This window comes from Dermacentor silvarum, chromosome 11 (genome assembly GCF_013339745.2).
Source record: "Dermacentor silvarum isolate Dsil-2018 chromosome 11, BIME_Dsil_1.4, whole genome shotgun sequence".
Taxonomy (NCBI): domain Eukaryota; kingdom Metazoa; phylum Arthropoda; class Arachnida; order Ixodida; family Ixodidae; genus Dermacentor; species Dermacentor silvarum.
In genome coordinates, this window is record NC_051164.1 from 116,045,131 (window position 1) to 116,058,557 (window position 13,427).

Consider the following 13,427-nt stretch of genomic DNA (forward strand, 5'->3'; position numbering starts at 1 on the left):
GCAGCAACCGGAAGCACCTTCCCCACCACGACGGAATGCGAAGCGAGCGCACGTGTGCGAGGCGGACCTGCATCCCTCGACCCGGCGATCTTGCCGCCGCGGGCGTGACCTTTCCTCCTCCCTTCATTCAAACATGATCCTGCCACTTGCTGCAGCTGGCCTAGCTCGCCAAGCCTGCACTCTCCTTTTCCAGTTGATGTTGCTGACACGATGGCAAACGCTGTGACACATCACACTCGATGAGCGCGGCCACGCACTGTCAAACGCTGGCGGCGTGTGGAAGCGCTGCTGCAGAAACGAGCGAAGTGACCCTTCGTGCTGTTGTCTATCGCTTCAACGCAAACTGAGCGCCGAAAACACACAGTATGCACAAAGCTATGAGCCGCCGACGCGCCTACACTGCCTAGACTCTGCCCCAATGCAGATCGCTTTCAAGATATGGCCCGCGTGACCCGCCACGCAGTACACAGTTGATGCCAGAGTGCAGCACAACGCCACCCGCTATCCCTCCCCCCTCGCTTCTTCGCCAGTGCCTCGAGAGCAACGGAAGAAGGCGCGCTTCCTCTCTGCTTTTCTTTCTTGCGCGCGCGAGATTTAGACGCTGTCGTCAGCTCCCCTCGCACATTTTCGCTCGCATATACAGCATACGGCGTGCGGCGACTGCGGTATCGCCCTTGGACTTTATACGGAACATCTATGAGCCAAAACCAATTTTAGGGCCACAATGCATCATAGAGACCATCTTTAGATAGCAAATACGGATCTCAAGGGCCATACTTTTGCTAGCGGAAACCCAAAATACGTCATAGTTGTCGCCCCCGGCACTTTGGGCAGCCAATGCCGTCGTCAAGCCACCAAGCCAAGCGACATGAAAAGTCAAAATGGCCGCTTGGGCCGGCGCGGCGCGGGGTGGCAGTTCGCAACGTATGATGCGGGAACGGTCCCACATTTGTGACACAACAGCAGGGTTACCAATGCATTGGGTTCTATGGGAGTTGTGCCGGGACCGGCCGAAAACGACGTAACAGCTGGGAAAACGCAGCACCTGGGAACGTAACAGCGGGGTTCTACTGTAATACTATACGACGCTACGACGCCATCGTGACGCTCGCTCTTGGTTTCCGATGCCTCGCGCTTGTGCGAAACGACATGCGTCCACGCATCTAGTACCTGGTGGGACATTCCACGGATGAGTGCTTCGACGAAAATGGAAAACGGATGTGCCTTACAATCGAGGGCGCGTTAGAATCGAGTAAATACGGTAAGCATTTCTTTTTCGAATTTTCATGCCGAACCTGCATATAACGAAATCCTCTTTATAACGAAGTTTTTCGGGACTTGGTCAATTTCATTATATCCAGGTTTAACTGTATCGCTGTTTCGCCCGAAAGGCGAACCATCGATTGTGATAGAAATTGCGTAGACAGCTACACGAAGTAAGGATAATAGTTTTGTTGGCCGTATAAACTTGCAAACATTCGCCAACTATGTAGATTAACAAGCATGGTGTCAGAATGCACAGACAAACATGAACACATCATACTCGATGACCGCGGACATTCGATGTCAAAATGCTGGCTTGAGCAAGTGTGGCAGCAACAGCAAGCAAAATGACTTTCGTGCCGTGCATCGCTTCAACGCTAACTGAGCAGTGAGAACAGAGCGTGCACGAAGGTATAAGCCACCGTCGTACCTAGACTCAGCCCTGACGCAAATCGCTTCCAAGAGTAGGGCGCATGCGGCCGCACAATGCGTAGTTGCTGCGCCACGCCCCTGCCTCCCCTTCCCCTGGCGCCATGTGCGTCATGGGATACAGCGCATTTCCTCCCTGCTTTTCTCCCTCGATCGCAGGAGATTGAGCTGCAATCGTCAGCGCCGATGGAAAAAATCCACCTGGAGTGTCCATATGATTGCTATCGCAATAAAAGTAGGAGACACACGATGCGATTCGGCGTCCAATACAATCGTACCTACCGGATGCCATATCGGACGCCGAATTGTACCGTGTCGCTCCTATTTCACGGCAGCAAGTTTAGGGCACGATCATGATGCGAGGAAAAGAAAAAACACACTTCTTAATTGGCAAAGGGGGGTTGCATTCATTACGTGGGTGCATTCATTATGCAAGTAAATATGGTAAATCAATATACAAGACTTATGCGACAACGTCTGGATCTTTAGCCAAAGGCTAGATATAGGTCCATGCAGTTATATAAAGAAAAACAATTCAGCCACAGGCACACTTATTTTTTGTTTTGGATTGAATGTCACGAACTTTGTGGGAAAAAAAAAGAGAAAGAAATGCAACTAAACAAAAACCAATAAATGATGGTGCAAAGACGCCCTCAGGATGCGCTGAGGGCCTCTTCATTCCTGCTTTTTTTCAAGCTGGATGGGAAATCAGGGTGTGTGCGGCTCTGCTTGATCTGGTTCGGTCTCGGCTTCCCGCACGTCTTTCTTCGTAATTTTTACTATACACGTATAGACTATTTAGCTATAGACGTATAGACTATTTTAGCTATAGACTATTTTAGTCTATAGTATTTAGTATTAGTCTATTTATTTAGTATAGACTATTTTAGCTATAGACGTATAGAACCTTTGCCTTTGGCTCGTGTTTGTACAAACAGTGGTGCATGGGAGTGAGAAATTTTGTTTGAAATAATCGTTGCATGGTTCTTGGAGTTAAAATTTGTAGGAGGTTTTCTCTATTCAATTACATAGGACTTTCCTGGGACGAACAGAGTATCGTATTTACTCAATTCTAATGCACCCTCAATTGTAACGCTCACCCGTCTTTTGTGATAAAAAAAAAATTTTACTGTACCGTGCACTTCATGCTTTCATACAGAAATACAGCTTTTTCGCATTTGGAAAGACAGATTTACTCCCGGTGCACTAAAGCTGCGATGAATAAAAAAAATTGCAGTTTTGCCTGAAAGGCGAAGCATCGATTGCGATAGCAAATTAATGGACCACATTACGAAGTAAGGATAGCAGTTTTATCGGCCTTATAAACTTGCAAACATTTGCTTACTAAATAAATTAACAAGCACGGTGTCACGCGCGCACAAGCAAACATGAACACTTCTCGCTCGTTGATCGCGGGAACTTGCTGTCAAAATGTTGAAGTGACAAAGCGCGGCGAGCGAATTTACCTTCGTGCTAGCATGCCTTTCGCTTCAACGCGACCCGGCGAAAACGGAGCACACGGCAGACTCTTCACGTCGCAGATCGCTTTCAAGATAGGGCCAAGGCGATTGTATCGCCGAAGTGGATCATCGCAGAATATGTCCTGCTTCAGTGCACTGAAACCCTTCCGCGCTGCTTTGCTGGCGAAAATCCTCTCCTTCTGTTTGCACCAGTCCCTCAGGCAAGTTTCGGATTCTCCGAATGCCCGTGATGCAGCCTGATTTCTGTCTGTCTCCGCACACATGATCACTTCCCTTTTAAATGCGGCATCATGATGAACTCTGCACTTTATGGTGATAGAGCAGACGCAAAAAACGGGAAGACAGACGGTAGACTAATCAGAGGTTGTCATAGCGCTAGAGGACACGGACAAGAACGAGAGAACAGAACGAGCGCTAACTTTCAACTCGAAATAAACACTCTAGAGCACTGCACGGGCTCGGGCTTACACAAAAACCCGGGCCCGGCCGGGCCGGGTAGAGCAGTTTTTTTTCGGGCTCGGGCCGGGCTTGGGCACGGCGTGTGCTTTTTGATGCGGGCCCGGGCTGGGCTCGGGCTTTCTGGTGGTGTGCATGTAGCGTGCAGCGAGTTATTCTCGGGCATCTCAACTCTGAAAAACTTATTTTTCGGTCTTGGGCCAGGTTCGAGCCGGTTTCGAGCCATGCTCGGGCCGGCTCGGGCCTAAGTTAAAGGGGTGGCGGGCCCGGCCGGGCGGGTCACGTAGATGATTTCCGGACCCGGGCCAGGCCCGGGTCTCGCCATAAAAGTTTTCATCGGGCTCGGGCGGGCAGCCCAACGTAAAAACAGGCCCGGGCGAGGCCCGGGCTGAAAAAATCGGCCCGTGCAGTGCTCTAAAACACTCAGTTGAAAGTTAGCGCTCGTTCTGTTCTCTCGTTCTTGTCCGTGTCCTCTAGCGTTATGACCACCTCTGATGCATCTAACCAACTAGCCCAAAAAGCCATACTGCTAGACTAATACCTAAGCATGTGTACTGCAGCATATGGAGGAAGCTACTGCAGCTAGGCTAGAGTGCAGCTAGGCTTGAAGCGCGTGCGAGGCGGCCATTTTGAAATGCCAACGGCTATATGGTAATGCAGATTTAGGGTCGTACTCGATTGTAAGGCGCACGCAAGTTTTGGACCTGTTTTATCGGAAAAAAAGCGCGGCTTAGATTCGAGTAAATACAGTAGTTCGAATTATTCTCCAGTTCGAATGAGGAGATTTCGAATTATTGGGGATTTCACTGTACTTGCTTATAAAGCTACCATCTTTATAAAATGTGTGTTTCAATGTGTTTTCAGTGTGCTGAAAACACATTGGACAAATGCAACAGTCTGGATGCCATTACATAATGATTTAAGTGCACTTGTAAGCATGCTTGGTTAATTTCCCGAAAAGTATGTCTCTTCTGGATTTTTGAAGAAAATTGTTTTTAGTGTTTTTGAGATAGAAGAGCATAATTTAAAAGAGAGGGAGAGAGAGAGAGAGATAAGGGAACTAGGAAAGGCAGAGAGCATTGAAAAGCAATAGCAAAATGTAGTGTGCATGCCTTAGGTGGCTTTATATGCAATTCTAACACATTTAATTACTCTGAACATTATTGAGAAGAATGCACAAATTATTCTTTGTCTTGCATGGTTGTACAAGGCTTTGGCTTTGGTAATACTTTATTGTTGTGCAGCTGAGAAAGTAGCCATTTACTCACACAGGAGATGCCCCTCGAAGAAGTGATACAGGAGGCCCTGCAGCGCCATTTTGCAGGCATTGCATATCGAGAGAGGAATGCTGGCTACCAGATTGACAGCCAGATGAATGACGAAGGTGAGTGCAGTACAAGCTTAGACACGTGTCCAGGGCTGAAGTAATTCTAGGCACCTGCAAACATACATTCTTAAGTTAACACCGGAGAATTGAGTTTGTTGGTACAGTTGACTTCTGCTAATTCGACCCTGATGGGACCAACAAATCAAATTATCCAGCGGGTTGAATTAAACAAGATGGAGAGAAAATGCCAAAACACACCACTGATTCATTTGACATACTTGCTCGCGCCTAACACGCCTCCGAATCAAATGCGTGCCAACTTTCTATGTATCCGAAGTAGAAAACTAGGGTAAAAATGACTTAAAGCTTCTAACCAAAGTAGAAATCTAACACGCACCCTATCTTTTTAATAGTGGTTAGTTTCCTAAAGTCAGATTGTCCGCATGGTTTTAAAGTCAACTTTTCTGCGATACAGCTATGCTATGCGATGAACCGTACGAAGGCTGCAAAGGTGGCTTTGGTTTCATATCCGATTGCACCATGCTCGCAAGTTTCGGCCCAATTTCCTTGGAAAACAAAAGACTCCCATTAGAATTGTGTAAATACTGTAATCGGACATTGTGAGGTACCGTTATTGCTTGAAAATCTTCCTAGGGCGGGCTGAAAATAGGCATTTTTGATGGGAGATGACGTGTGTTCAACGCGTTCTCAGACAGACGCTCCCACTAAAGGAGTTGTTATTGGGGTCACAATATGGGTCAGGCATGCGCATGCGGACTGGTCTAGTTTGAATTTTCCGGCGAATGCAAATTTTAGGATCGAAATAACGAACATTTGGGCCAATAGAAATGCATGGACACCGGCTGGGACCTTCGGTCAGGATCGAATTAACCGAAAAATCGAATTAGCCAGAGTGGAATCAACGGAAGTCTGCTGTACTACTTCATTGTTATGACTAAAGTGCAAGCGTACAATGACAAAGTGACTGATGGGATACTGCAGTGCGCTTGTGGTGTCCTGTCCTGTTCTGTGACTGTCATGTGTTTGTGCTTTAGTTATGGCAATTCATGAGCTGACTGAAATGCAACTACTGGAGAAGAACTGGCTGGCAAAATTGCTAGTTCAGAATGCCATTAGCTTTTTATTTACTTGTCCTCTGAAGTACTTTTCTGTTTGCCTTTATACTGCATTTACTTGAATAGTTTTGTTGTAAGTGTTGAGATGGTGTTTGGGGAATAGCTATTTTGAACGTTTAGTGCCTTGTGCTTTGTTTTTAAATCCATAGGCAGTGTGGCAATAGCCACACTTCTGAGCTCTTCTATAATCATTCTACAGGTTTTTAAAATATTGTTGCGTTGCGGAAGTCACATATAAAATTGTAGTTACAATATTTACAACAGAGGCAATGATACATAAACAAAATAACTGGCGAGACCGATTCTACCTCTACATGTCAAATCGTCTTCTTCTGACTGGTGCCACTCTTGGTTGCGCCATAACATAATCCCCCGCCTGCAAAGGCGCCGTTTTGGCGCTAACTATAAGGAAGGTGAACTTGCGCAAAAGAAGGTTTCAGCTGGGACACATGCACGTCAGCGGGGACACACGAGTCCAGCGGAGCGATCTCGTAGTTCACATCCCCAAGCTGACGCAGTATCGTGTAGGGCCCTGTGTAGCGCAGCAGCAGCCTTTGAGACAAGCTGACGCGGCGACATGGTGTGCATAGGAGGACAACGGAGCCAGGAGGAAATCGAACGTCCCGATGTCGGCTGTTGTACCGGATCTTCTGTGCGGCCTGAGACTTAGTGAGCTGGGAGCTGGATATCTTGAGCATACAGTAAAAGCTCGATGATACGAATCTCACGGGGTCACGAAAAATATTCGTATTAGCCGAAATTCGTATCATCGAAACACAATTAAAACTACAGTCGAATCTCGATAATTCGAACTCGAAGGGGCCCGAAAATTTGTTTGAATTAAAAGGACGTATTTTTGAAGTATTCGTGCACCATAGCACGATGCACGAACGGTGCGAGTCGTGAAATATCGCGGCGCGCAAGCGCATAGCAAGCGCGGGCCACGAAACTGCCCACGCCGGCTAACGGTCGCTTCCCGATAACGACAGAAAACGAAGCTTCAGGGAGCGAGCGTGCGGCGCCGAGACACGGGTGCGCGCGGAGACCGTCGAAGGTGAGGGAGGAGGGCGGCCGGGAAGCGGATATGGCCGCGTCAACTCCGCCGCTTCGGTGGCTCCCCTCGCCCTCCCTCTCAACTCCCTTGTAGCTCTCTCACCTTCGACTCCGTGCGCGCCCGCCGCCGTGCTGGCGCCAGCTTATTTTAGCCGCCCCCTGAAGTTTCGTTTTCTGCCGTTATCGGGAAGCGAGCGTTTGCGGGCGTGGCAGTTTCGTTGGCCCGACTGCGCCTCCGCCGCTGCTTCCCTCTGCGCTGCTGCCGCAGCGTGCAAGGTCAAACATGTGACTAGAAAATAGAGGAGAAGGGTTCACTGCCATTTTATCCGCGTGGCTGAGACGTCGGCACTAGTTTGTGCTAGAATACGGTTGTCTAGAACACTCTAGTCGGCACGTACACGCTTGTTCCGGCGCGATGCAGAAACGGCGACCTTGCAATTTGAGAGGGGAAAATTTCTGCCGCGGGTTTTTTTTTTTTTTTTTCCGTTCCTTCGCGCGCGGCATTGAGGGGTCTCTCCTGAGCTTTTGCTCTATGGCGGTGTCGGAGCAATGCCGGTCAGAGGCGCCGCCGCGTTATTTGGCGCGCTGCTAAGAGCATTGTCGGTGCGCGGTATGTTCGAAGTAAGCGTGTTCGAATTAACGAGATTCGACTGTAGCTAAATTAAAGAGTCAGAGGTGAACTCACTCAGGCACATGTACGTAAAAAGCATTTATTTCTTGAAGCGCCACCGCTTCAAACTCTTCGCGCCCAGTCGCGGAGTCCGCGCTGTCGGGCGCCGCGCCTCCGCACCAAAAGAGAAGGAGAGAAAGCGCGTGACTGCGCGCTGTTCTCTTTCGCGGCCGTCGGTGGGGCGGCGTTTATTCGTATCAACCGACGCAGGCTGAAAATCGATTCGTTACAACCGTTCTCTAGCACGTTGCAAAGTAATGGGGCTCGGCCGGGACCACAGAAAAATTCGTATCATCCGGAAATTCGTATTAGCCGTGATCGTATCATCGAGCTTTTACTGTATTTAGTGGGAGTCTTCTTTGAGGAAGGAAGCAGTGTGTCAAAGGGCAAAGTAGTGTGGTGGCCGAACAGAAGGTAAAAGGGTGTAAAACCAGCGGTCTCGTGAGGGGACGAATTGTAGGCGAAGGTCATGAAGGGTAATGTGCTGTCCCAATCACTCTGGTCGTCAGAAACGTACGTAGACAATATTTCGGTCAACGTGCGATTGAGCCACTCCTTGAGTCCGTTTGTCTTCTGATGGTAGGCGGTGGAAAGCTTGTGTTCGTTAGAGCAGGAGCTGAGCCAAGTAGGTCTTCAACAACTCGGGACAGAACGGTGCGGCCGCAATCTGTGAGGAGCTGCCGGCGTGCACCTTGATGGAAGATGACGTCATGTGAAAGGAAATCCGCCACCTCAGTTGCATAGCTTGTGCGCAAAGCTCACGTGATCATGTACCGGGTCGCATAATCACTCGTGACAACGACCCACTTACTGCCAGATTTCGAAGTCGGCAAAGGGCCAAGAAGATTGCGACCGATGCCAAAGAATGGTTCTGAAGGTACATCGCAGCTGGTTTTTTGCGGAGATGACAAGAGCGCACAGGCTCAACGTAGCGGGGCACAGAGTGGTACAGGCCTGGCCAGTAGAAGCGGTGCCGTACGCGTTCATAAGTACGTGAAATGCCGAGGTGGCCTGCAGTAGGGGCGTCATGCAACTTCTCAAGAACTGAGGTCCGGAGATGGCGTGGTAGAACGAGTAAAAATTCTGGCCCCTCAGGGTTTAAGCTGCGACGGTAGAGAACGTTGTCGTGGAGCATGAACATGCACAGAGTGGGCTCTGAATGTCCAGAATTGAGACGATTGATAAGAACATGTAAGCAGTCATAACGCCGTTGCTCAGTGCGGATATCGCACAGATCAGAAATGGCTAGGACGCAAGAGTCGGTGTCATACATATCTTCAGGGCGGTCGACAGGTTGATGGGAGAGGCAGTTGGAGTCCTTGTGCAAGTGGCCTGACTTGTATAAAACAGCAAATCAATATTCTTGGAGCCGTAGTGCCCATCTACCCAATCGTCCAGTGGGGTCTTTCAGTGACGAGAACCAGCACAATGCGTGGTGATCGGTAACCACGAAAAATCTGCGGCCGTACAAGTAGGGGCATAACTTGGCTACTGCCCGAAATTTTTAGTTTAGTAATTTAAGTTTAGTAATTGAAAAATTCCTCTAGGCGGGTGACAGGAGGCGGCTAGTGTATGCAATTACGCGCTTTGTGTTACACTGCCATTGAACGAGTACAGCCCCAATTCCATGGCCACTGCCATCCGTGTAAAGTTCAGTGGTGGCAAATGGATCATAATGAGCCAGCAATGAGGGAGCCGTTAGCAAGCGTACAAGGGTAGAGAAGGCCTTGGTTTGAGCTAGGCCCCATGTGAAAGCAACGTCCTTCTTAAGGAAGTCGGTGAGGGGGCGACCGGTTTCGGTGAAATTGTTGATGAAATGACAGATATACGAGCACAGTCCACCAAAGCTTCTTACGTCTGCGGTAGAAGACGGAACAGGAAAGTTCTGGACAGTGTGAATCTTGTCAGGGTTGGGTTGAATGCCAGCGGCACTGACAAGATGGCCAAGAACAGTAATTTGACGACGTCCAAAGGGGCACTTGGATGAGTTCAACTGCAGGTCAGCTCTTCGGAAAACAGCAAGAATGGCCGACAGCTGCGTGAGATGACTTGACGTAGTAGTGCTGAGGCGACGGCGATGTCTCTGGAATACGGTGTGTGACTGGTGACATAGCAGCCGGGGTAGTCAGCTGAATGACGCGATTCAAAGGGGGCATCTGAGTCGAGTCGTGAAATATCACGGCGCGCATAGCGAGCGAGGCCGGCCAACGCTCACTTCACGATAACGGCAGTAAACGAAACTTCAGGGAGTGGGCGGCGCCAGCACGGCACGACGAAGGGCGCACGCAGAGACCGTGGAAAAGGAGGAGTGCGTCAGGGAAGCGGATTTCGCCTTGGCAACTCCGCCGCTTTGGTGGCTCCCCTCGCCCTCCCTCATAGCTCCCTTACTTTCGACTGTCACCGTGTGCGCTCGCCGCTTTGCAGGCGCCGCCGCTCCAGCCGGCCCGGCGCCAGCTCCCCGAAGTTTCGTTTTCTGCCGTTATCGGGAAGCGGGTGTTTGCCGGCGTGGGCAGCTTCGTTGGCCGGCCTGGGACAGCGCCGCTGCTTCCCTCTGCGCCGTAGCTGCAGCGTGCAAGGTCAACACGTGACTAAAAAGTAGAGAAAGCATAAAGGAGAAAGATGGGTTCACTGCCATTTTCCCATAGCACTCCATGTATACACGTATCGCTTATAGTGCAGTTGCGGGAAACTAATATCGGTTACAGTGCGGCTGCCTGGGAGTACGGAAGTCAGCGGAGACGGCGAACGCTCCCCTCAAACGGGCACCCCAAGGAGTGCTCCAGGTAGAAAGAGAGACGAAGTGGACGAGAAGGGCACGTGGTGCGAACGAACAGCCAGTGAGGCTGAAACCCGAATCTTGAGTCGGAAGTCGTGAAATATCACGGCGCGCATAGCGAGCGAGGGCCGGCCAACGCTCACTTCACGATAACGGCAGTAAACGAAACTTCAGGGAGCGGGCGGCGCCAGCACGGCACGACGAAGGGCGCACGCAGAGACCGTGGAAAGGGAGGAGGGCATCAGGGAAGCGGATTTCGCCTTGGCAACTCCGCCGCTTTGGTGGCTCCCCTCGCCCTCCCTCATAGCTCCCTTACTTTCGACTGTCACCGTGTGCGCTCGCCGCTTTGCAGGCGCCGCCGCTCCAGCCGGCCCGGCGCCAGCTCCCCGAAGTTTCGTTTTCTGCCGTTATCGGGAAGTGGGTGTTTGCCGGCGTGGGCAGTTTCGTTGGCCGGCCTGGGACAGCGCCGCTGCTTCCCTCTGCGCCGTAGCTGCAGCGTGCAAGGTCAACACGTGACTAGAAAGTAGAGAAAGCATGAAGGAGAAAGAAGGGTTCACTGCCATTTTCTACGCGTGGCTACGGTGCGTGGCTGAGACGTCGGCACGTACACGCATGTTCCGGCGCAACGCAGAATCGGTGACCTTGCCATTTGAGAGACGGTGGAATTTCCGGTGCATTTTTTTTTTCGTTGTTTTGTTCGCGCGCAACATTGAGCTTCTAAGCTCAATGTCTCGACTCACGACTCCTAAGCTTTTACTCTATGGCGGTGCCGGAGCAATGCCTGTTTGAGGTGCCGCCGCGTGATTTGGTTCGAATTAACGAGATGCGATTGTAAATTTAATGCAAACGTGCTAGCCGCATGCCTCGACTGTCGCATACGCGTGGCAGCTTGGTGCTCATGTTTTGCACATGTGCGGGCCTTGAAAATTGTTGCTTTGGTTATAGTGCGGTACCGCTTATAGTGCGGATATTTGCGACTCCGGCGACTTACGTTATAAGCGGTCTACATTGTATAACGTCATAAAGACATTGTTCCAAAACGGCAATGTGACGTATCGTTGTGGCCGTCGGTTTCTATGGGTTCCGGGGCGGCGTAAGACGCATCCAGACACAGTGGAGACCAGGAAGGGACTGCCTGACCCTTCTTTATTGCTCGAGCCCCTCTCGCGAGCGCGAGCTCGGCGCCGATATTTGTTGTTTTCTAGACACCAAGGCGCAAGACAGGTACGCACCAAGCGTCGTCTGCTTTCGCTCGTAACGGGCAAGTAACACAGGGGTTAGGCGTCCCGCGATGCGAGTGCAAGCAGAGCACATACCAAGTTCCTCCGTCAGCGACGCGGAGGGTGCGTGATGTAGCGGGTGTGAGAACTTTGTTCAGGCATCAGCGCAGTTGGGCACTCATCACAGAAATGTGCGCGCCAGTGTCAGTGAATGCTGGGACATGGACGCCATCGACTACAACGTCCATCAAGTTCTGTTTGGTCGACAAAGTGATCAGAGAGTATTGCGGTTGAGTCAGCAATGCAGCGTCACCTCCGGGAGCTGCATCGCTTAGTTTTCCGGAGACAGGCGTCGGGGCTGCATCGGGAGCGGTGAGCGACAAGCCTGCGGCGATAAAGACGATGGTCGACAAGCTGGTGGCGAACTGTACTGGTGACGTCCGTGCCCCTTGGCCACGTACGTCATTGTTTGGCTGTTGCGGTTCAAATGGAGGCTGGTAACGATGCTGGCTTTGTTCAGGGGGATAATAATTGGTGAGTGGCAGTCACAGAGGGGATGAGACAGCACGGTTGTTACAATGGCAAGCAACATGACTGATATGACGACAGGCAAAACAGATTGGCCGATTGTCTGCGGTTTGCCACTTGGCTGGATTTCGGTAGCGTGCAGGATACCGCTGACCAGTCGATGGACAAGGAGGATGAGACAGCTGTGAAGCGACAGCGGCACATACAGAATTAACTCCAAGATTGGCAAGTTCATCGTGGACTATTGCCTGCACAAATGGTGCTGTAGACAAGTTGTTCAGCTCACTGGGGTGGGAAAAAAAGCTGTAGGAGCCCTGGCTTCAAGTTCTCGCCACACTATCCACGTCAGGTCATCTGATGATGGTCGCTGCATTCCCAGCCTGTCGTCACAAGAGGATATCGCAGCTGTGTTCAGCAGACATGCGAACGGCGTTGCAGTGCGGCAGCTCTTGGGCTGCTCAAAGTGTTGGCACTTTTTTATGATGTCCTGTACTCTTTTACAAATTTTGCGCATGAGCAGGTTGAAAGCATCGTTAGCGATCCCCTTCAGTACGTGCCCAACCTTATCTGACTCAGCCATATCGCTGTTGGCCTTACGGCACAGAGCCAGCACGTCCTAGATGTAAGAGACGTACGATTCTGGGGACGCTTGGACGCGGGTTGCTAGTTCTTTCTTAGCGACGCTCTTCCAACCGGCGGGACGGGCGAAGCAGTCCCTCAGCTTCTGTTTGCACGTGTCCCAGTCGTTAAGCTCTTCCTTGTGGTTGTCATACCACACTTTCGTCGTGCCTTGTAGGTAGAAGACAAAGTTAGCCAACATAATCGTGGGAACCCATTTGTTGTGGGCACTTACACCCTTGTACGTGGCGATCCAGTCTTCCACGTAGAGGTGGTCAATGCCACAAAACGTTCCTGGATCCCACGGCTGAGCCAGGCCAACTGTCGGGGTTTTAGGCGTTGACGCGGGCTGCACCATTTCAGGTCCTGTTTCGTCCGTCATGTTGTCCTGTCTGAGGTGACGACCACTGAGGAGCTTCGTTGTTGTTTCTCGTGGGTACCCAGCACCTCTCACCAATTGGTTTAAATGT

The 13,427-nt window shown here is 50.8% G+C and overlaps 1 protein-coding gene across 1 annotated transcript in view; it reads left to right on the forward strand.

The window, feature by feature from the left end:
- Positions 1 to 13,427, forward strand: part of LOC119432850 (glycogen debranching enzyme-like) — a 149,070-nt gene that overhangs the window by 107,753 nt on the left and 27,890 nt on the right. The window contains exon 17 of the mRNA XM_049658418.1: positions 4,902 to 5,013. Coding sequence (XP_049514375.1) covers positions 4,902 to 5,013 — 112 coding nt within the window. The remainder of the gene's footprint in view (positions 1 to 4,901; positions 5,014 to 13,427) is intronic.